The sequence below is a fragment of the Eretmochelys imbricata genome, chromosome 16 (genome assembly GCF_965152235.1).
Source record: "Eretmochelys imbricata isolate rEreImb1 chromosome 16, rEreImb1.hap1, whole genome shotgun sequence".
Taxonomy (NCBI): Eukaryota; Metazoa; Chordata; order Testudines; family Cheloniidae; genus Eretmochelys; species Eretmochelys imbricata.
The window spans coordinates 15099799-15124506 of NC_135587.1; the positions used below are offsets into that span (position 1 = coordinate 15099799).

Below are 24708 nucleotides of genomic sequence, written 5' to 3' on the forward strand. Positions count from 1 at the left end.
ACATAGCAGAGGGGCATTGCTGGAACATGATGGCAGCAGCACCCTGTTCTCCGTTAAAGTGACAGTACTAAATCCCTTACTGCTCACATTTCCTTTTTTAGTGCCACTCAGGAAATTATTATTACTTGCAAAGCTATAAAGTAGATGTGGATGTAATTATAGTCCACTGTGTCTGATCATAAAGAGGAATTCCGTATTCTTCATGTTGCCAAATACTGATAAAATGGGTAGTTTCAGTACATGTAGGAATTTGTCAATCAACCATCTTTCTGCAGAAAAATAAATAATAGATAAATTAAAATCACCCCGCAGTCTGAGTGGCATATTTCAGCTCTAACTACTTGTTCCCACTGACACATACCTCCCACGCTTCTAGTCTGCCCTGCTTGCTGCTAGCAGACTCTTGTTTCAAAGGGTGGTTCCTTGGCATGATATTAATTCACGAGTTCCCACAGCAGTTTAGTGTGTGTGACTGTATTCTCAGATCAAAATGAAGCTGTGCAGCACACCACCATGACTGCTCTCATATTCACTCCCCAGGTTTCCCAGCTGCGCTATCTTCACCAGTCTTCCTCACAAGTAAGGGCTGGTTGTGACCCTGCACTTATGGGGAGTCTCCACCACTTGCAAGCCATGAGTTGTAGAAGCTACCCCAGCTTCCCCCCAAAACAACTCATTTTCTTCTCTACTCTTGTCTCCGACACATTTTGGGCAGCAGAAGAAGGGGCAACGCATGTCCCAATTCTCCAACCTCTTTTCTGACAGTGGAAACAGACGCTCATTCCCCAGTTAACCCAGCTTCCTTTTCTGGGCCTGGAGAGGGAAGGTAACTTTTGCCATAGTTTCCCGAGCCCTCGATTTTGACAGTAGGGCAAGAGGCCTCCATTCCCCTTCTCTTTTTTTCAGGTCCAGGGAGAGAAAACTCACAGCCCCATTTCCTTCTGTTGTCTCCCCATTTTTTGGCAACAGGACCACCCAGGGAAGCAAGCCAGAGCCCCTGGCCACTAGATCCATTATCTGTCAACAGGACCCATGAAGGAGGCAACTCCTGGATTCATTCCCTCAGGTCCCATTTTCTACCAATGGAACTGGGGGTGAATTAACTCTGGTCCTGATCCCCAAACCCCTGTTTCTGTCTGTGGGATGGGGGTGAGGTAACTCAACCCCCCATTCCCCTGTTTTCTGTCAGTGAGCCTGGGGGTGAGTTAACTCTGGTCCTAGTCCCCGCATTCCCTATCAATGGGGCGGGGGCTGAGCTAAATGCCTCTATTCCCCCATTTTCTGTCAATAGGACTACCAGCTGAGGTAATTCTGGGCCTCTCTTGTACTCATGGCCTCATATCTCATAAGGCTGCTCTTTGAGAACTACCCCCATTGAGTAAAAGGCTTTTGCCCTGCTTAGGTTGGGGGAGGGGCGAGGAAGCCATTTTAACTCAAAATTGCCAGCTTGCCCCCTCACTCCTTAGACCCCTTATCCACCACCATCCAAACATCTGATTGGCTAAGAATGAGACCAAGGCCACCTGCTGATTGGTTAATCTGCATAATTTTGTTCACCAATGATAAAACATTATAACCCCCGCCTTTATCCTGATTGGGACTATAGCTACCTGTGTCTCGCTTGGATTGGACAGTAGTGCGGACATCTCATTGGCTATCGCGCTCCCTGGATTGGATATTTAATTAAGTTTTTATTGATTGGTTGGCGTCTCACCTGCTGCGCCTAGCCATTGGTAATCCAGATTTATCTCCCCGCCCATTGGCCGCTCCGCCTCTTGCATGCGTTCCGATTGGCTGCGGCGGCCCGGCCCGGTATCCGGGTAAAATGGCCGCAGTCGGAGAGTGCTCGCTTCCCGCTCCCTGGCGCCCGGTCTCCCTCACCCATGTCGAGTATCTTGCAGGTAAAGCTCGCTTGAATACCTCTACAGCCTCCGTGGTGCCGATTCCGCGCGAGTGGGCAGTTCTCAGCTCAGGGTGAATGGGGTCCCAGCGCCCGGTGGCAGTTGCCAAATAGTGAGCCACAGAGCAAGAGCTCAGGGCCGGAGGGTCGCGCATGCGCACTGGTGCTGCGGGATTTACTACCAGATAGTGAGCGCTGTGTGCTCCATATTGCGCATGTGCATACCCCAAGCTCTGGACTTCTAGCCTCAGGGCAGGGGTTGCTGAGTGCATGGAGGTGACGGGGTCCCAGGGGACCTGCTTCAGCCCCACTGCAGCAGGCTCCTAGGGATCATGGCGTGTCAATGCCTTGAGGTGTGTCGCCATGTCACCCCTCCACATTGCTGCCTTGTCTTGCCATCTCTCGTTACAGTGTGTTCTCGTTATTCTTTGTTATGATGTCACTGCCATGTGCTAACACCGAGGGTGCACCTCTCCTCTTACACAGGAGGTTGCAGCATCACTTCACAGTACTCCTGTGTCATGGTGTTGCTGTGTCACGACATCACTGTGTCACCCTTCTCCCTTGTGTTCTGAGTTGCCCTGGTGTAGAGTTGCCTTAGTGGCACAGAGAAGCTGGGATGCAATGACCCCATATTATGATGCTGTCATGACTGAGAGAAGTATTGTTTTGTGGTGCTGCAGTGATGTTATCCTGGTCCTGAAATAGTTTTCAGGATTATTTTTAGTGTGTTCTGGGTAGGCAGGACTGTGTAAGTAGACAGTATTTTTGGAAAAAGAAAAGGAGTACTTGTGGCACCTTAGAGACTAACCAATTTATTTGAGCATGAGCTTTCGTGAGCTACAGCTCACTTCATCGGATGCATACCGTGGAAACTGCAGCAGCCGTGTTAGTCTGTATTCGCAAAAAGAAAAGGAATACTTGTGGCACCCTTAGAGACTAACAAATTTATTTGAGCATAAGCTCCGATGAAGTGAGCTGTAGCTCACGAAAGCTTATGCTCAAATAAATTTGTTAGTCTCTAAGGGTGCCACAAGTACTCCTTTTCTTTTCATGATAGCATGCATTCCCTGGTGGGAGATGTGCAGATTACAGCCTCTGGGCTCCCTGCTTGGAAACTTTTACAGGGCTTGATTTGGGGACTTGAGTAGTACTTAGAAGGGCAGCTGTCAAAGTCCCTTCAACAGCTGTTAACCTCCCAGGACAGATCCTTTCCCAGCTGTTGCATCATTGTCATTCAGTGAGATCCCATATTGTCTTTTGACATTGCATGCTCGCAGTCCAGCCTATTTTGTGTTATGATGATACTAGTTCTCTGCAGCTTGCAAGGGCAGGTTGGGTCGGTACTTTGAATTTCTCTAAACAGCACCTCTGGTGGTGGTGGTGTTTTTTTTTAATTATTTGTTTGTTTGTTTATTTTTGGTGACAGAGTGTTAGCTTGCATGACCTGGTGAAATTCCAATTTAGTAATTATATGCTCTCCTAAAATTCTTCCTGAAGACGCAGTAGTCTGATGCACTGTGGCAATGGTCCTTTAAAATCTCTCGTCTCAGGAGAGCTTTAATGTGGCTGGAGACCTGCTGCCATCCTGTCTTTCAGTTGCCAAAAAATGATGCTCCCTGGTTTTGTATTCTAGTCCAGAGTTTCCAGAGGGAACTTTTTGACCAAACAGCTTTTCTCTACCCCTGGTGTAGCTGCTCCATGTCTTTGTTGAGTGTTCCTCTGGTGTAATTCAAGAGTGATCATTTACCACATTGCATCTAATTTGGAGAAGTAGCAAACACACTGTGACAGAAGAAAACTGCAAAGAGGCCTGGAGAGATAGGAGCAGTGGTGGCTGCAAGCACCAGTCAAAGAGTTTTTACTAATAAATGTAAAATCCTGCATGCCGGAAGGAGAAATAAACAGCACAGAAACATAATGGTGAGACATAACTCAGCAGCTATTCCCATTGTATTAAAGCAGATCTTTTTTTTTCAGCTTGTCTTAATGCTGTCCCAATATCACTTTCATGTATAGTCCTGGAACCTTAAAATTCTGTCTGTCCTGTTAAGGGATTTCCTGTCTGCAGGGTGAATTCCATTAGAGAAACATTCAGTTCCTGGTATGTGTGCATGTAAGTGTAACCCACACACCTTCTGGGTCTGGTGTTCTGTCCCATCTAGTGGCACTGAGACCACGAGAGAGAGTGTGAGAGTGTGTGTGTGTGTGTGTCTGCCTGCTCTACAGCCTTAGCTAACAGCCAGTTGGCTTTTAACTTATGCAGCAGAGGCTCATGCACTAAGCTCCAGAGGTCCTAGGTTCTATCCTGCCTGCTGACGACCAGGGTCTGTTGGTGTTAAATAAGCATGTGTGCATGTTTTTCTTCAGGACAACTGGGATTTTTAAGGATCTGTGACTTCTCGTTTCTTCAAGAAAAATGAAGGGAGGTGTCTGTAAGAGGCTCTGTTTTGAGAAATTGTCCTTGGTGTAGAAAGATGTGGCATAGCAACTCCTGTACCTATGACATATGGAGAATTTTCTAGTTTCTTTGCGTAAAGCACCCTTTTAAAAATTCAGTCTTTGAGAAGCTAAACATGTTTAGATGATGCTGGGCACTAGCAAAATTAGTATGTATAATTAAATAAGGCATATAAGCAAAAGGTTGTGCACACACATTTTAAAAATATTTGTTTAGCACTTAGTTGTTGCTACTTAACTAACTGACTGTATGTTCTATAAGAATTTTTATTCTTCCACTTTCTTTATTGTGACTTCTGCTGGGATGGTAGCTCTTCAGAGCCAATGCTTCTTTCATATCTTAGTGCTTTAAGCTTGGTCTTCCAGCAGAAATGTGTCACGTTGTGATGTGAACCTTGTCATGCCACAGCATCACATCATCCTCAAAGAGAGCTTGAGACTTTTCTTAATGTCCTGCAGGTTGTACTGGCAGGATATGGACAGTCCCATGAAAAATAAGACAAGGGACAACACTTCATGCATTTTTCATCAGTGTAGAAAGTATTGATGGAGTGGAAAGTATTCATATCATGTAACCGACATGTCTGTGGGTGGCTTCTTTTTCCGCAAGTTTGTGTGATAAACAGCGCTGCCACAAATAGACATTTCTATAGGAAACAGTGGTGGCGGCGGTAAAACAAGACTCTGTGATAGGATGTGGTAACAGTGCCATTAATTCATATTTTCACGTTGCATTCAGGTTATGCTAACGTGGTAAACCTCAGATCTTTCCAGTCAGTGCCAAAAGGATGCTGGGTAAAAATCATACTTTAAAATAAATATATAAATGTGGCCAGAGGCTAATGTAGAAAATCTAATGTGTTTTTCATCATAACTGCTGCTTCATCCATTTGCATTCTGGATAACTTAAAATAAAGTAATCAGTTTAATCTTTTGGTTCTTGAGCCCAAAATGCTCTCGGGAATGTTTGAGTTAAAATAAAACTCAACATTGAGTTCTTGTTTTTTATTTTTCATGGATTCATTCTTCTTATCAACCCTATTCCATCCCCTTTAAGCTATTAGAGGTTTGGGGAGTGGGGAAAGTCAAAAATAGTCGCATAGTCTTGTTTTTAAACCAGGTCCATGGAAGCACTTCATTATTTTAGCCGCTTATTAATTTTTTCCTTGGAATAAACTTCTGTAAGACTAGATAATATATTATCTACTTGTGCCACTTCTAAAACTTGAAAACATTATGATATAAACATAGCTGGCCTTGTTTTCTCAGATTCCCCTTCTGCCCCCAATGCATTATCCATCGAAGATTTAAAGCCCTTTCCTCCGTTGGATCAGAACTGCACTAGCTACAACCATCTACTAAACTAGTGAGTACATTATTGGTGTAGCAGGTTTCTAGCATGGTTTACTTGACCAGTGTGGACAGGCAGGGGGGTCTCTCTTTCCTGAGAGCAAGGCCAGAAACAATCACTCACAGTCAACACATCACTACTTAAGTATCTATCCACCTACATAGTCTACTCTGTAGTATGGCTTTAGAATATGGCTGTGCTAGAACCCTGCTGGTATTAATAGTGTTTAATATATGATAGCACTGCTCTGTTCCAAGTAGGGCTGTCGAGTAATCACAGTTAACTCACGCGATTAATTCAAAACAATTAATCGTGATCAAAAAATTTAATCGTGATTAATCACAGTTTTAATTGCACTGATAAACAATAGAATACCAATTGAAATTTATTAAATATTTTTGGATGTTTTTCTGCATTTTCAAATATATTGATTTCAATTACAACACAATGCAAAGTATACAATGCTCACTTTATATTACTTTTGATTATAAATATTTGCACTATAAAAATGACAAAAGAAATAGTATTTTTCAATTCACCTCATACTAGTACTGTAGTGCAATCTCTTTATTGTGAAAGTGCAACTTACAAATGTAGATTGATTGATTGATTTTGGTTACGTAACTGCACTCCATAACAAAACAATGTAAAACTTTTTAGAGCCTACAAGTCCACTCAGTCCTATTTCTTGTTCAGCCAATCGCTAAAAGAAACAAGTTTGTTTACATTTGCGGGAGATACTGGTGCCTGCTTCTTATTTACAATGTCACCTGAAAGTGAGAAGAAGTGTTCACATGGCACTTTTGTAGCCAGCACTGCAAGGTATTTATGTGCCAGATATGCTAAACATTTATATGCCCCTTCATGCTTTGACCACCATTCCAGAGGACATGCTTCCATGCTGATGATGCTTATTAAAAAAAAAAATGTGTTCATTAAATTTGTGACTGAACTCCATGGAGGAGAATTGTATGTCTCTTGATCCATGGTTTTACCTGCATTCTGCCATATATTTTGTGTTATGGTAGTCTCGGATGATGACCCAGCATATGTTGTTTGATTTAAGAACATTTTCACTGCAAATTTGACAAAACACAAAGAATGTTCCAATATCAGATTTCTAAAGATAGCTACAGCACTGGATCCAAGGTTTAAGAGAAGTGCCTTCCAAAATCTGAGAGGGATGAGGTGTGGAGCATGCTTTCAGAAGTCTTAAAAGAGCAACACTCCGTTGCAGAAACTACAAGAACCTGAACCACCAAAAAAGAAAATCAACCTTCTGCTGGTGGCATCTCACTCAGATAATGAAAATGAACATGCATCTGTCCACACTGCTTTCGATTGTTATCGAGCAGACTCCGTCAACAGCATGGACGCAGGTCCTCTGGAATGGTGGTTGAAGCATGAAGGGACATATGAATCTTTAGCGCATCTGGCACGTAAATATCTTGCAACGCTGGCTACAGCAATGCCATGCAAATGCCTGTTCTCACTTTTAGGTGACATTATAAACAAGAAGTGGGCAGTATTATCTCCTGCAAATATAAAAAAAAAAAATTGAGTGACTGGCTGAACAAGAAGTAGGACTGAGTGGACTTGTAGGCTCTATAAAGTTTTACATTGTTTTATTTTTGAATGCAGGTTTTTTTGTACATAATTCTACATTTGTAAGTTCAACTTTCATGATAAAGAGATTGCACTACAGTACTTGTATTAGATGAATTGAAAAATACTATTTGTTTTTTTTACATTGCAACTATCTGTAATCAAAAATAAATATAAAGCGAGCACTATACACTTTGTATTCTGTGTTGTAATTGAAATCAATATATTTGAAAATGTAGAAAACATCCAAAAATATTTAAATAAATGGTATTCTATTGTTGTTTAATAGCAAGATTAAGCACAATTAATTTTTTTTAATTGCTTGACAGCTCTAGTTCCAAGTGCTGAACAGATTTTTCAAACAGGATTCAGATTACCTGAGTAGATGATTCCTGTTATACTTCTCTACAGCATTTTGTGTCTGAGGTTCTGGTTCATGGATTTTGGCCTCAGGTTCTTCTGCAGGTCACCAGCCATTACTGACTAGTTGACTTGTATTGGTTCTACTATGTGATATTGGTAGAATCTTTGTTATGCTCTCTGTAGTTCTACTTTGTGTCCACTGTGACTTTATCTAAGACCAACTGCCTGTAGAGATATTCTTACACCATCTGTGGGAGAAATATAGTCCCTCCTGAGAAAACAAAGTAAAAATTGTCTGCAATTTCTTTATTTTTTTAAATTAATTTTACAGTATTTTAGTCTAACCAAATTTTAAAATTTGCATGTACTACAGATTAGTAAAGTAAATGCTGTGATAAACAATGATCCCTGAACTAGAGACCATCTCTAATATATAATCCTTGAATCGAGACTACTTGAAAGCTTACCCAAGACTTCAGTGCAATTTTGATTGTCCAGTAGTCTAAAATTCTCAGGGCATCTGACGTTAACAGTCACTTAAGGTGGATTTCCTCTTGCATTTATGTAGTTCTTGATCAGTGTTTAGACATAAGGAGCCTGATTCTCTGTTTTCTGGCACCTTGTGCTGTCCCTTACACCAGTGCAAAGTCGGCATAAAACATTACCATTCTGATCTGATAGCATTTGAAACCCACTTTGCATTGGTGTTAATGACTGCACAAGGTCATTGAGCCAAAGATCTATTAAGGGACCCCAGGTTAAATTCAAAACAAAAAAATTTTTTAGGGCTCTTCTGCAAATAATTCCAAATTCCCATTGGTTTTGCAGAATGAAACTCTTCAGCCCATTCTCTTGGTGTTGATGCTCTTGGTGCTTCCTAGTTGTAAGTGACACAGAACCTGCCATGGGAAGCGAGTATGCACCGTGTGTACAACCATCTGGCAATACACCCAGCAATGTGAACTTTGTAACAGTGAGAATACTTTTGTTCAGGCATTGAAGTTAAAGTTCATCACGTCAAATGCTGCTCAGCTCAAAATGAGGCAACTAGTGTGTGTTGGGGAAGAAGTTCTGTATTATACAGTGGAAGGAAGTGGAATTGATTTAGGAAGGAATCAGGTATTTAGTCATGCAGAAATATCCTCTTTTCTTAGCTGGTAGGCAGGAGGGATCAGGTGCTTAGTGATGGGGATTGATCCTTCTGTGGCCATGTGGTGAGATAGGAAGGATTTTGCTGTCTTTTGGAGACTAGCATTAAATGGCTGTGACCTTCTCTTGATTCAGTTGATACCAGGGTAGCGTTTTTAGTGTCCTCCTTCAAAAATATCTCCACTGTAGCAAAGCCTTTTGGGACGTCTTTTCCCCTGTGAGTTTCATATTGACTCTCTGCAATGATGATTGGCATTTTCAAATGATGCTGCTGGTTTATGTATCTTTTACAATATCTTCTATTACAAATAAAATTGAAAATTGAAAAACTCCTCTTCTGGTGAGAAGCTGATCTTGGAGCAAAATAGCTTTGGTGATTTCCTGTTTGCTTTGAGCCTATGCTTACCTTTTCCAAAAGAGTTCATGTGGAACACATGTTCTTTTAAGTAAACAAATAGATATGGTGCTTTGGCCAGTAGGCAAGGGTGATTTGGACTGAGTCATATAGTGTGTACCATGTATTGCCATTCTTCACCTCTGACATCTGTCTACCCCGATCTATTCTATCCAAAGCCATCCCAGATGGCTCTTGAGACACTTTATTTTCCTCTGTGAGATTCTGTAATGCAGCTTCCCAACTCTAGCTATTGGAGGCTGTCTAGGTGGGAAACTACTCAGACTCTCAATATCTGTTGTAAACTGGCAGACAGAAATTGCAGTTGAATTATGCTAGGCTCATTTCATTTCCCTTTGGTCCCAGTCCTGAAGCTAATAACTGCCATTCTTGCTCTTCAGCACCTTCAGTCCCTGTGAGCACTTGGGATGAAATGCTGAGTCCAAGGAATGGAGCCTGGGTCTGCCATATAATGCTAGGCCATTGATCTAGTGAACTCACACCTTTGCTGTCAGTGAGCTCTGAAGTGCTAGCAAACGGCAGTCTCTATGGCAAGCAAGCACACACAAAATGCAGGCTGATTTGTTTCTCTCGTTTGCTTCCTCAGGTGATTTCTCTGGTCAGCTCTTAGCCTACTTGAGTCTCTGTCCAATTTTCATCATAGTCGGCTTTGTTACACTCATCATATTCAAGAGAGAGCTTCATACGGTGAGTTTTCCTCTTCCACCCCAGGTACTTCACATGGTAGGAGACACGAGAAGGGAGGTGAGGGCAGGAGAGATTTGCCATTGCAGAGCTAGCATAACAAATGTGACCTCTTTGCCGAGAGGAAAGCACAATTAATTGTGATACTTTTGAATTACTGTCAAGCCTTAGTTCACTGCCCTGTCTTGCCCTATAGTGTCCCTTCCCTGAATTCCTGGACCAGGACATGCCATACATTTCAGTGACTGTTGCAAATTTTCTGCCTGTCTTTATGAGAAACTGAAGTGGGTCTTTAATATCATTATTATTGCTGTGATCCCATGAGCTCTTGGGTCATGCAGGATGAACAGGAGATACAGGAATAGGAAGAATACCCCATGTGCTGCAGGAGATGGTATTTGTAATTCTGTGGGATGCACTTTCCCCTCTGTGACAGTAGTGAACAAGTGCCTTTAGCATGACTTTGGGAAGGGTTGTGCTGATGGAGGTGCTGTCTCTTGGATGAGATGTAAACATGGGTCCTGATCACTTGTGGTCATTGATACTTTTTGTAAAATGAGGAGGTGTCAACAGTAGTACACTGGCTGAACTTCAGTCTGGATAATTATGTTTGGCCTCTCTAAATTGTCCCTGTGGTGTCAGTTGGATACAATATTCTTCACTTTTTCTCAGCTGTTTGTCATGTTCCCTTGTTCTGTTAGACGTCTGTCTAAGATTGGCTGCATTTTGATGGAGGATGAAGTGATTCTTGTATCTCTTATTTTTCTCCCGGAGAGGTTGTGAAGCTTTATTACCCAATGTTTAAGTGATTTTATTTTTCAGATTCTTTTCTAAATGGGTTTCCCCATGTCATTGTCTTGGTGCTGTATGTTTGCATTAATCTATGACTCTGATGCCAGTTTCAATAAGTGGCAGCCTTGGCTGTCATCTTAGTCGTTAAGGGTCAGATTTTTGGGAGTGTGAGCGCTCACAAGTCCATCTGGTGTTGTGAGTATTCAGGACCTCCATGTCTAGTTGGCAGCCAGTGTCAAGTGGAGTGCCCCAGGGGTCGGTCCTGGGGCCGGTTTTGTTCAATATCTTCATAAAAGATCTGGAGGATGGTGTGGATTGCACTCTCAGCAAATTTGCAGATGATACTAAACTGGGAGGAGTGGTAGATACGCTGGAGGGCAGGGATAGGATACAGAGGGACCTAGACAAATTGGAGGATTGGGCCAAAAGAAATCTGATGAGGTTCAATAAGGATAAGTGCAGGGTCCTGCACTTAGGACGGAAGAACCCAATGCACAGCTACAGACTAGGGACCGAATGGCTAGGCAGCAGTTCTGCGGAAAAGGACCTAGGGGTGACAGCGGACGAGAAGCTGGATATGAGTCAGCAGTGTGCCCTTGTTGCCAAGAAGGCCAATGGCATTTTGGGATGTATAAGTAGGGGCATAGCGAGCAGATCGAGGGACGTGATCATCCCCCTCTATTCGACATTGGTGAGGCCTCATCTGGAGTACTGTGTCCAGTTTTGGGCCCCACACTACAAGAAGGATGTGGATAAATTGGAAAGAGTCCAGCGAAGGGCAACAAAAATGATTAGGGGTCTGGAACACATGACTTATGAGGAGAGGCTGAGGGAACTGGGATTGTTTAGTCGGCGGAAGAGAAGAATGAGGGGGGATTTGATAGCTGCTTTCAACTACCTGAGAGGTGGTCCAGAGAGCATGGTTCTAGACTATTCTCAGTGGTGGAAGAGGACAGGACAAGGAGTAATGGTCTCAAGTTGCAGTGGGGGAGGTTTAGGTTGGATATTAGGAAAAACTTTTTCACTAGGAGGGTGGTGAAACACTGGAATGCGTTACCTAGGGAGGTGGTGGAATCTCCTTCCTTAGAAGTTTTTAAGGTCAGGCTTGACAAAGCCCTAGCTGGGATGATTTAATTGGGGATGGGTCCTGCTTTTGAGCAGGGGTTGGACTAGATGACCTCCTGAGGTCCCTCCAACCCTGATATTCTATGATTCTATGACCTCTGGAAATCAGGCTGAGTGAAAGAGCGCTTCCCCACAATTTCCCAGGGGAAGCAGTGTGCCTGCAAGGCCCATTTCATCTGTGTGTGTGTGAAACAGCAGGAGCAGAAGTGACTCCTACTTCTGTCCTGACCAGAAGCTAGTCTTTTCATGACACAGCATGCCACAAGGTCTCTGCTGTTTGTCCTGACAAGTAGCTAGGATGGGATGGCTGAGTACATTCCATACAAGGGATTACAAGCCATTCATAATATTTGCCTTTTGTAAACAGACAGGTGAAATGGAGTTAGTAATAGGATTATGACATCAGGTTTCTGATATTGCTGTGTTTATATAAAGCAACACTGTCATGGGAACTGAATGGCTCAGGGGATTAGTAATGAAACCTCTAGGTTACTAGTGTGATTGCAGCCCAAGGAAGTAGCTTCTGAAAGTCATAACAATCTAAAAAGGCTTCTTGGAAGCCTTTGTGACCTGAATTGATCATTCCAGTCCAATTTCTAATGGGCAGTTTTCTTTGTCATAAAAAAAAAAAAATCAGATTAGGCACAAATTGGCCTCCCTATTTTAGCAATCAGCAGAAATACAGAAGATCGAATAGGTCATAAAGACTGAAAGTGTCTTTCATTTCTAGAGGTGATACCTGCTGAAGATTGGGGCACTTTGGCAGGGGACATGCATGTGGGGGGGAGCTTGCATTGCCACTGTCTGTGTTGTATCTGCTCTGTAAATAGAAGACAGTTTTAGGACAGTGAATCTAGCTTCCGTAAGTGAATTTAGGGCTGATCTTTATATGGTGCCTTTCATCCCAGAAGATCCCAAAACACACACCCCACACCCCCCCCCACACACACACACACTCTCTCTCTCTCTCTTCCCACACCCCCCCCCCACCCCCCCCCCACATAGAGAGAGATTGTAAGGTAAGTATTTTGGGACCTTCTGGGAGAGATATAGATATAGGTAGCGTGGGATATATTGTATAATGTGTACATTTTATATATATATAGTGTCTATATAATACAGTAAAGATCATAAAGATGGAAAAGGCTTGTTGCATCCATCCCCTTGCTAGGAGAGGTTATGGTGCCTTGATAGATGAAGCACCAGGTATTAAACTGCCACTGCATTTGACCTGTACATACATGTTACAGTTTAACATTCTTTTAAGATTTTTTACAGTTGCAAGGTAAAGCATTCAAAAATAAGATTTCTCCATGAAATCTTTGCATGCACAAGGGGGTTGTATTTATTATGATAGGAAGTCCAGAGCCAAGTCAGGAATAGACCAAGCTGTACTGGGGCCTAGTGGAGGCCTGAAACACAAAATAACATACTCTTTCTCTTCTTGCAACCCTCTGCCTCATCCGCTGTCTCTCCTGTGCAGTGAATGAGGCAGGGAGCCTCTAAAACAAACAGTATGTGATGACGTAATTAAAGACCGTATCATGAAGGGTATGAACGAGGAGGCTGAATTAAGGTTGCATAAACAACCTTAATTTTGGCATTTCCTAATGTTGTTGTTTTTTGCAGCATGTGGAATGCAAAAAATTATAAGCACACCAGGTAGTAGATCTGAGACTAAAACTAATGCTGTCCTGGTGGTGCCCAGAACACCTTCCTCCAATGGCAAAATTAAATTGAATTGTAATGGGGAGCTCTTGCTGCACCAGCCAAGGAGGAATGGGTGCTGTGAAGGAATGCTGTTTCTCTAAACTGGGGAAGACACCTCCTCCTCTCGCTCAATCCAGAGGGGCAGTGGGCAGATGCCGCATTGTCCTCTGTCCAGAGCTCTAGCTCTGCCTGGTAGCATGCTCAGTTCAGATACCATGTTAAAGCTCTGTAGGGCTGTAGTATTCTCAGTGCAGATGGGATGTTCGAGATTGTAGCAGCAAATCGCTACCGCTCTCTACTGATTTTGTGCAAATGGCAAAGCCCGGAGGCTTATAACTCGTCCATGTATCTGTAGATTTTCATAGAGAAAGCAAAAGGTACCTCTCTGAGTCCAGGACCATTCCCTGGCAGATCTCGCCTTCCTGCTCCAAATGTGGAGGTGCTAGAGCTCTTCGGAGAAACCGTTAATTGAGCCAAAGTTAACATGTTTTTTTCCTACCTTTCTCCCTCAGTCTCATTTTCTGAAATGGCTGATCTGTGTTTGTTTAAATTTAAAAACAAAACCTGCAACCTGAGCAGAGAACAAGCCTGAATGGCCAGCGTTCAACAAAGTTATAAGCAACTGAAAACTGGCTAGTAATAAAAGTGGGAGCAAGTGTTAGTGTTAATGCTGATTACTAATTCTACCTATAGAAAGGAGCCACCATTGGGTTGGAATGTGACAGCTCTTCAGCAGCACACAGTATACGGACCCACAGTTTAGCTCAGGAAGTGAAAAATCCCATAACTATTTGAAACTAGAGGAGGAATTTAGGGAGGCAGAATACGATTACGCAGATTGGAATTTGGCCAGGATGCTAGGGCTAAGAGAGGGAAGAAGTATTCTGGACTACAGAGTGAAATTGATACTATGTTTTTATAATTTGGCGAGGCCCAGAGAATGCCTTGCCTTTAAAGATGTTAGAAATTTGTGGGGAACAGCTTCAGGATGATGATTATTTTCTTTATGATGTTCACTAAAGAGAAAAATAAAATAAGCCGCCCTTTTAAGCAGAGCATACCAACGGCATCATATGTGCTCCCACTGTTGGCCTGCAGCAAACAGTTGAAGACGTATTGTCAATTTAAAATCTAGGCAAATAAAAAAAAAAAAAATTCCAGCTATGACACTACTCTTGGAGTCCCTCTGCCAATATTTTCTATTTTATTCTTTTCTCTTCTGTTGCTCTGTGAAAGACTCCCACAAACAGGGGAAACTGAATATATACTCTTTTGGTTAGAGTAATCTTGAGTGTTACTTACAACTGTAGTAGTTTAAAAAAAAAAAAAAAAGTCAGAGAGAAAGCGTGGTTTTGTTTTAAGTTGACCGTGTCCCTTTAAGGAAAATTCGTCGCAAAGGCTTGATGAGATGCATCACACTTGAGATGACACAGTGGGAAGCTGAGGGACGGATGCAGGGTCATAGGCTGACACAATTATCTCTTTCACAGATATCTTTCTTAGGGGGGCTGGCATTCAACGAAGGAGTGAACTGGCTAATAAAGAATATTATCCGTGAGCCACGGCCCTGTGAAGGTAAGTATGGCCTGGTGGCTTGGGGGAAAGAGCGGGTACATGAATTATCTTTGAACTGTGGTGACAATAATTGGGTTGAAGGTGGTTTTGTCTCAGGTCTGGTATGTTGTGTTTGCACATTCACCTGGGGGTTGGGAAGGGGGGCTTACAGTCCAGATGATCAGATAAATGTATTGTAAATTCACACACTCAGCCAAACACTGTGACCTGGCTGGATCTTTGAAGTGTTCAGGCAATTGCTGTGTATTGAGCATACTGTTTTTTCTTCTCTTCCCAGAAGCCCATTCAACAGTGACTACAAAATACGGGATGCCATCCAGTCACTCTCAGTTTATGTGGTTTTTCTCTGTTTACTCGTTCCTGTTCCTTTATTTAAGGTAAAGCTTCTTCATTAGGTTTTGGCTGTTTTACACTTTGACCTCTGGGGCATTTGGAATGGGTGGCTACCTGCTGGTGGCATGCCTTTCCTTCTATTCAGTTGATTCCTGTAGGTAGAGCTGAATTCCAGGACCTTTGCAATCTGTTCTGTGGTGGGTGAGTGAGTTCATCCCAAATTGAATATAGGGCTATGGGCTCTGCTGCTGCCTGAGAATGTTGATTAAGGAGGGGAAAGCAAGAGTGAAGGGAAGGAGGCCCCTGATGCCATCGCTCCCATAGCATAAGTCCATTGGAATATGACTGCTGACACAATCTCTTTTGAATCATGCTAAATTGCAAGACTGCCAAAATCCATGCTGAAATGCAATTGGGGAACTAGGAAGGAGGCGAGAGAGAAGAGCTATCTTCTCATGGGGCTCTTCTCCCTTGTATTAGTGAGTTTGTCCCTGCAATCTCTCCAGTGATTCCTGCTGCCCTCTCGCATGACCCATTCATGGTTTGTCTCTGCTGCCTGGTGCTAGGCTTGCATTCTCTGATGTGGGGCTCCCCTTCTGAAGTCCTCTTTGCTCAGCTGTGGCTACCTCCTGCAGCTCTGTAATATGGAGGAGCAGACGAGAGACCAGACAACTCTCCTATCCTGTACAAGTGGGCAGCTATAAGGAGATCTGAGGCAAGATGGTTGCATATGCACTCTGTGGTACCATGGGCACATTGGCTCCCTTTGTAGTGATCTCCATTAACATCTGGACACTGGGGTCGGGCTTTCTCACTTGCATCCTCTTGGCAGCAGTTGGATACATCAGCACTGCGGTGTTAACAGGTTATCCATGACATCAATGAAGGCTATGTCTTCCTTAGGTCACTGTAATTTGGAGGCGTGGGATATAGGGACTGTTCCGCTCCCTAACACCCTCTCTTTTCCACTGCACTAATGGCTTTTTCCCCGTCTCATTTTTTTTCCAGAATGCACCAAACAAACAATGCCAGGTTTCTGGATTTACTGTGGCGACATGTGCTGTCCATCTGCCTTGTCACGGTGGCCTTTCTAGTCTCATATAGTAGGTATGGAATAGCCATTTGTCTTACTCTTTTGTACTAACCCTTGGCCTTGTGGGTTTTTGGCAGCACTTTATCCTCCTCCATTTGTGGTTCAGTTCTTGATAACTGTGCCAGAAATACCAAGGGCTAAGAGAGTCCTATGTTACCAGGGACTCTTCAGAATGGGAGCTCTTTCATTTTCTCTGGATTTTTTTTCCTGGTCTAGTTATGTCCCTCAATAGTCACTTCAAAAATTGCAGTCCAGTGGGTGGTTTTAAGCTTATATGATTGCACTGGGGCCCCATGGCTGCAAACCCAGCTATGTGGAGGCTGGATCATTGTGAAGAGAGTTGGCCATAGATGGGAAGGGACTTGCATTGAGCCCTGAATCTCTGTCTTCACACGTGGATCTGCAAAACTGAAGACCAGTGTTCCCTCCCCATTCTCTCTGGCCTCCATGTCCAGGATATGGACAGAGTCATTTTGTCTACCTCATCCCTTTTCTGCACTAATCCATAAAAGCATTGAGCTAGGTCACGGGCCAGTACCTTTTGCAGCGTGTGAAGTATTTAATATTGACTGAAATGACTTCTTGTAGAGTCAGTCTAAATGTAGTCACAATTGTTTGGCTTCAATCATCTTGCAGTATGAACAGACTTAGTCTGTGTGAGTAGTGTCTATGTGCCAGGATAATCTAATATATCATTACTATTGTGACCACTACCAGTAAAAAACTGTACTCTGTCTACAGCAATGAAGCCTTCATTCTGCTAAATTTAAGGTCAGCAAAAACCATGACAAAACAAGTTCCCATCATGCTATATATTCTGAAAGCCTTTAAACCCAGGCTTCAGAGAGTTACTGAAGGAGCAAGTTGACCTGCGGCTGGCTCTGGAAAAATTCTCTCCTGGGATCAACAGCAACAGGCCCCCAGCCAATCTGAACTTCTACTGTGAGAAACATGTAGACACCTTCTTAGATATTGGGCTTCTCAGATTTAGGAGTATTCCTAAACAGAAATTTATGTACACAGAAGGGTCTAAGTTGTTTCCTGATTATCCATTAGTGGATGGGGGGAAGCAAAAGATGTAATAGATCTCAATTTTTAATAAGGCTTTTGACACAGTCCCACATGACATTCTCCTAAGCAAACTATGGAAATACGGTCTAGATGAAACCATTAGGTGGTGCACAACTGGTTGAAAAACCATACTCAGAATAGTTATCAATGGCTTGCTGTCAAACTGAGAGGGCGTATCTCATGGGCTCCCACAGAGTACAGTCCTGGGTCTTGGTGCTATTCAGTATTTTAGTGACTTGGATAATGAGCGGAGAGTATGCTTATAAAATTTGCAGATGACACCAAGTTGGAAGGGGCTGCAGGCAGTTGGGAGGACAGAATTAGAACTAAAAATGACCTTGACAAATTGGAGAATTGGTCTGAATTCAATAAAATGAAATTCAATAAAGACAAGAGCAAAGTATACACTTAGGAAGGAAAAATTCAGTGCACAACTACAAAATTGGAATTAACTGTCTAGGCCAGAGTTGGGCAAACTACAGCCCGCGGGACTGTCCTGCCTGGTTTGTGAGCTCCCGGCCGGGGAGGCTAGCTCCCGGCCCCTTCCCCGCTTTCACCCCTCCCCCGCAGTCATGCTGGCTGGCTCCAGCCATGGTAAGGGGGAGGGAAGAGGGGGGGTTGGATAAGGGGCAGGGGGTCCTGAGGGGCAGTCAGGAGACCGGGAGGAGGGGGTGGTTTTATGGGATGGAGATTTGGAGGGTGGGGTGGGGGGGGGACAGTTAGGGAAAGGGGAGAGCAGGGGGTGTCGGATAGGGGGTGGAGTCCCAGGGGGCGGTTAGGGGCGGGGTTGTGGATAAGGGTCATGGCAATCAGGGAGCAGGGAGGGGTTGGAAAAGGATTGAGGTCCCGGGGGGGCGGTTAGGGGTGGGGTGTCCTGGGACTGGGCAGTCAGAGGTCAAGGAGCAGGAGTGGTTGGATGAGTCAGAGATTCTGAGAGGGGCGGGAAGTGGGAGGGGATGGATAGGGGGTGTGGGCCAGGCTGTTTAGGGAGGCACAGCCTTCCCTACCTGGCCCTCATACAGTTGCGCAACCCCAAAGTGGCTCTTGGGCCAAAAAGTTTGCCCACCCCTGGTCTAGGCAGTATTACTGCAGAAAAGGATCTGAGGGGTTATAGTGGATCACAAATTAAATAAGAGCTAACAATGTGGTGCAGTTGCGAAGAAGGCTAATACACCCCCAAATTATATTAACAGGAGTGACGTATGCAAGACCTAGAAGGTAGTTTTTCTACTTTAGTCAGCACTGGTGAGGCCTCAGCTGGAGTGCTGGATCCATTATTAGGCACAGCACTTTAAGAAAGATGTGGACAAACTGGAAAGAGACCAGAAGGGAGTAACAAAAATGATAGAAGGTTTAGAAAACCTGATCTGTGAGGAAATGTTTAAAAAAGGCATATTTAGTCTTGAGAAAAGACTAGGAGGGAGCACCAGACAATATGTTCAGGGATCTTTAGATATATTAATAGCTATTACAAAGGGGACGGTGATCAGTTCTTCATGTTCGCTGAAGATCGGACAAGAAGTAATCAGCTTAATCGGTAGCAGGGGAGATTTAGATTAGATATTAGGAAAAGCCTTCTAACTATAGGGATAGTTAAAGCAAGAAATAGGTTACCAAGGGAGATTGTGGAATCCCCATCCTGTGCGTTTTCTTAGAACAGTTTAGATAAACACCTTGCAGGGATAGTCGATGTATACTCGTTTGCCTCAGCATGGGAGGATGGGATGCATGATCTCTCAAGGGCCCTTCCAGGCCTACATTTTTATGATTTCAATATCTTTTAAATAGGTGCCACTTGGCTGTTTCACATCTGGAAGATAACCTTGCTCTGGCCTTTATAGGGGCCTGTAAAACGCTGTATCCAGCTGTGTGACGCCCTCATTTTGTTTGAAATCCTGTCTCCGGTAATTTTCCTTTCTTGTTTCCTCTGAAGGGTCTATCTGCTCTACCACACCTGGAGCCAGGTCTTATATGGAGGTGTTGCAGGAAGCATCATGGCCATAGCCTGGTTTGCATTCACACAGGAGATCTTAACTCCTTTGTTCCCAAAGATAGCTGCATGGTAAAAACCTTTTATGCTATTTTGTGTTTGTTTTAATCCCCCAAGGCCTCACCCTCCTGCAGAATCAGATACTTGTCCAGCACTGTATGCCTCAAGTTTACTCTGTGTGCCACGAAAGGGGCCACAACAGTGTTTACCTCTTGAAATGTGCTTAACCTACTGGTATCTGGAGCAGCATGACACCCTTGCAAGGGGGTAAAGTCCTATTCAACCTGTACAGGGATAGAGAATTTATACCATATGGTGTAAGAAAACCAATCATGGGATACTTCAGTCCGTAAAACCAAATGATTGTTATGATGTTCTATAGGAATGCAACCCCCATGTAAAGGGGTTTAAACTGTGCACAGTTTCCCAATGGTCTAGAGGTTAGAGCAGGGGACTCGGAATAGGGACTCCTAGATTCTGTTTCTTGCTCTGTTTACTGACTCCCTATGTGACCATGAGCAAATCATTTAACTAACTTGTGCCACCATTTTATCCATCTGTAAAATGGGGATAATACTTCCCTACCTTTTTGGGGAGGAGGAATTGTGAGGCTTAATTGTTCATAAAGTACTTTGAGATCCTTGGAAGAAAGGTGCTAGAGGATTGCCCAGTGTTATGAGATAGTACCTCCAGGAACTGCTACTTCCTGACCTCCCCATCCATTTCTCCAAACGCACTGTAATGGAAAGGCTGATTCCAATGGGTCAGATCTCTTCTTACCTACACCAAACAAAAAAATGCAAATAAAGTGAAATGGCAATTTAGTTAAATTTAACTAGACTAGAAACCTTCCTAATAAGGGAGGGAAAATGTCACTTTTCCTGGTAAACTTATATATTGCTGTTTTCTAAATACACAAAACCTGTCCAGGTTTGCCTTGCAGGTAGCAGTGTTAAATTTCACACGATTTCCTCCATGGCTTATCAGAATTAGGAAAGAAAATGTTTTAATTCTCTGCCCCTCTTTTTCTCCCCCAAACCTTGTTAATTTTAGGCCAGCTTCAGAGTTCTTTTTAATCAGAGATACCAGCCTCATTCCCAACATCCTGTGGTTTGAATACACAGTCACCAGAGCAGAGGCAAGGTAAGCAGGATGGTAGGAGGTTCTGCACACAGGGAGGTGTATCTAAGCTGTTACATGCACTAATAGGGTAATGGTTTATTTACCTGTATCTTGTGATTTACCTTGTGATTATTTTATTTATGTATGAAAATTAAAGTAGCTGATGTGGATAGCTTTTATGGACCGGGTAGTATAGAGTGTGAAAAGAGACCAAATTGTGGGTTGACTTTAATAGAGTGTATCTTTAAAATATAATCAGTATGAAATGGGAAAAAATGATAAACAAGTACAAATGATTCCAAACACAAAGACATAGGGGACTGCAGCAGTAGGGGAGAAACCAAATGTTGTAACCGTGTTGTAAAGGGTCCCTCTGGATGCAGTAAAGTGTATAACTTGAGCAGAATCATCTGGAGTGGTAAGTCTCCATTTTGTGCTGTGTGAGGTGAATTTGGTATTCCATAAAAAGGGAATCACAATAAGGTAGCCACTGTGTAACTACGTCTACTCTCTCACATACACCTTGCTAATGCACTTCAGTTGTGACCTACAGACCCTCTGGTTATTGCAGACCTGAGCCTGTAAAAATGGGGAATGAGCACTCTTGACATCGGATGTGGTGGTCTGGTCTATCCAGCTCATTTTATTCCTCCCACCTCTTTAGCCAAGGAATGTGCTATGTCTGGTGATGGGGATCTACCTCACTCTGCCACCTCTACGTTCTCATTGCAGAAACAGACAGCGCAAGCTAGGTACGAAGCTCCAGTGACTCAAGGCATGGGAACAGAATGCAGGACTTAATGGAGAAGGACAAAAGTAGAGACCTGTACAGACCTGGGAGCAGCAAGGAGTCTTCACAGATGGACCAAAGGAACAGGCAGGGACCATACTCAAAGCCTGGAGGCCTTTGCTCTGGCTTTTGCAGCTAGCTGGATGCTCCCTGATGCATGTGGGACCATGCAGGAGCAGAACCTCATTTACCACACAAATGCACATTGCCAGTTGGAATGTACCATCGTGTCTGAGTCGCGGGAGGGGGGAGAAAATACTTGATGGCTTGTTTGGGGGAGGGAGAACCAAAAAAAAACATCCTATTTCTGTGACTTTTTTTGCAGCATGAAATATACACACTTATTTATTTTTTTTAATTGAACTATTATTTTTGGGGTGGGTGATGCATGGATTGTGTGTTTGGAAGAAGACAAAACCAAAATTAGGTCTTGCCTCATTCAGGGGTTTTAATTTGCGGGGGGGAGGCAGGATGGCTTAAGCAAGAGAGGAAGAGGTATTTCTTTCCTTTCTGCAACAGTTGGGAGATCGAAATAAATTCCCACTGCACTTTGTAAGGATATAAAGAAGCTACTTAAAGATTTGCTTTCAAACACTAGTGACATTCCTGTGCGCAAGCCTGCACGGATACCACCTGGGGTGTGAGGGTTAAAACACCGAGGAAAACCTAAAATACACTAATTTTTTTTTTTTTCACTGCTGCTCCTGTTGTGTAATTAGCCAGGTTGTTTTACCCAGGCCCTCTTCTTTTTAGGTGTCAATAACTTGGTATACGCATTAAATATCCCTTCACTCCCTCTTCCTTTTGTACTTTTATGACCCTAGAGCTGCTGGGACCTCTACAGTTTTTGTTGCTGATCTTAAGCCAGACTCTGTTATTGATTAAGGACACCACGATTAAGTTTAAATAACTGCTAGTTAAGGCACAACTCCATGCTTTTAAGGATTACCCCAAAGTCATTAAAAAAAGCTTTTACTGGTATTAAAAGTTTGTATGATCAGTCTCTGCCCTAAACCCTCTTTCTGATAATGAATCTTCCCATTGAGCTTTTCAGCCATCAGTAAACTTTTTATAAAAATAAAAATTTGGTGAGTGCTGATGTCTGGCTTTAGCACTGCATGGATTACTTTTGGAGAGTCCAGTTAGATTCAAACACAGGTTACTGCTGAAATGAGGCAGTAAGTTTTAACCCTGGCAAACATTTCCATGGGTCATGCTGATTTGTTTTGGGTTCTGCAGTAGTCAAGACTATTGCAAAAGTCTGCACCAGCTACCTAGAATGCATAACTCGTAAGGGATCTTGCCCTTACTTTGTAAGGACTTTCATTTCTCCTTCCTTTTTCATTTTGACTGTTTTTCAAGTGATGAACTTCCTTAGTCTGGAGCTCCGGACAGTAAGTTCTGCTGCTAGATGTTTGGGTACCATTCTCCTGTGATAGGATATCTGACAGCCTCTTCGACCCTGCCAGTACTTAGATCCTCTGCAATAGGCTGGTAAATGGTTTGAGAAGACTATACTAACAGTGAGTCAGCAGTGCATCCTGAATGTACTTCATGGCTGTGCAAAGACTGTTCTATTGCACTTTTTAGCCTATAATCAAGACATTACAATGAAGTTCAGCAACAAGGTGGAGAGACTAACGGTACAATTGCCTTGAAGTTTCATAACAGGGGAAGGCCAGGGCAAGTACAGCTACCAAGCTGGGTCAAAAGAGGAGTATGTTAGCATCTGTCTGATATTGTCACCTGTACAGAGGGATGGTGACTATGCATACCCATCTCTGTCTTGCGGCATGTTTTACTAGCTTCCATTAAAAAGCTATTGAGGCTTCATAGAAAACTCATTGGTATGTACTGATGCAAGATGTGATTTTTGGCTCATATCTGATCATCTCTGTATTTTTCTGCCACCTTAATTTAAAAACAGCATTTTAAAGATTTCATCTGCTCCTCTTGCCATGATCCATGTGTGTGTGCGCGCGCTATAGAACCTATTTTATCCTCATCCTAGAATTTGGCCCAGGAGGAGATAGGCCTTTTATTGTAATGTAGTGATTAAGAATGAAAACCTTTTAAAACGTACTTGTTCTAAACTGAATATATCTTTCTCTGTAGCAGCAGTTCTTTAGATTTTTTTTTTTTTTTAAACTAAGGATATGGGGAATTTTTGTCTATTACAATAAATTTCTCTAATTTAGCACTCATTGGAGTGATCTAATATGAACTCTCCCCACTGAGATTTCTAGTGCATTTGCACATAAAATAGCACTTTTATTCCTCATAAAAGCACTTTGGCTGGGCTGATCTCTCTCTCTCTTTTTGAGCTATGGGCTGTGACTTTAATGGGCATTAGCTCAGGCCCATAACTATTTCATTAAAAAAGGCCATGGGTAGGTGAGAGAGAGGGGGGAAAGGAAGTGCGAGTAGCTAAGTTAGCTAGGTAATAGGGTAGTGTAGTAATGAGTTAAGCACCAGAGTAGAATGCAGTACTAATTGGTTCTTTTTCTTCTAACCACCAACTGAAAAGCAGAGCCAAATAAATAAAATGTACCACCATTCTTCTCCCTCACTTAAAAAAAAAAAAAAAGGGGGAGGGGGCAGTTGAGTCATTTCCCAAAGCTGAGGCAAAAAATGTAAATTGCTTCAAAGGTAATTAACACATCCCTCACCTCTTCCAGAGAGACTGTCATCCTAGAGAAGTGGAAAAGTCACCTTAAAAATGACATTTACTTTATTTTCTAATTAACATACTCTGTGGCTCTGGCAGTGTTTGTCTACAGTGACACAGTGCATTAAACCCTACAACTTGATAGCACCATCAAGCCAGTGGTCTGCAGCCTGTGGTTGGGGAAACAGCCCTATGCTTCTCCAGCACAGTTCCTGCCATCTGCTTTCTCTGGCCTTTTATACTATGGCTGCTTCAGCAGTATAGCTGTGGCACCATAGCTATGCTGCTGTAACTCTAGCATAGATTCAGACTACAGCAAGGGAATGGTTTTTTCCCCATTGCTGTAGGAACTCCACCTAAATGACTGATAGGAGCATTCTTCCATCTTTCTAGCTCTGTCTACAGAAGGAGTTAGGTCACCATAGCTACGGTGTTCAGCAGTGTGGATTTTTCATATGCCTGCATGCTGTAGCTATATTGATGTAAGTTTTAAGTGTAGACTGGGCTTCGGT

At 43.1% G+C, this 24708-nt stretch overlaps 1 protein-coding gene across 1 annotated transcript; it reads left to right on the plus strand.

The window, feature by feature from the left end:
- The first annotated feature begins 1778 nt into the window (after positions 1 to 1778).
- On the plus strand, positions 1779 to 23901 carry DOLPP1 (dolichyldiphosphatase 1). The gene is made up of 8 exons (XM_077835970.1): positions 1779 to 1901; positions 9830 to 9930; positions 15045 to 15129; positions 15407 to 15506; positions 16471 to 16569; positions 19560 to 19688; positions 20670 to 20759; positions 21471 to 23901. The coding sequence occupies exons 1-8, from the start codon at positions 1826 to 1828 to the stop codon at positions 21505 to 21507; spliced, it is 717 nt and encodes a 238-aa protein (XP_077692096.1). The 5' UTR covers positions 1779 to 1825; the 3' UTR covers positions 21508 to 23901.
- The last annotated feature ends 807 nt before the right edge of the window (positions 23902 to 24708 follow it).

Bases quoted from the DNA above. Each gene is read 5' to 3' on its own strand.
- DOLPP1 (XM_077835970.1), top strand. From the start codon at position 1,826: ATGGCCGCAGTCGGAGAGTGCTCGCTTCCCGCTCCCTGGCGCCCGGTC. The intron at 9,931-15,044 runs GTGAGTTTTCCT...TCTCTTTCACAG, and splicing joins TCAAGAGAGAGCTTCATACG to ATATCTTTCTTAGGGGGGCT. The intron at 16,570-19,559 runs GTATGGAATAGC...TTTCCTCTGAAG, and splicing joins TTTCTAGTCTCATATAGTAG to GGTCTATCTGCTCTACCACA.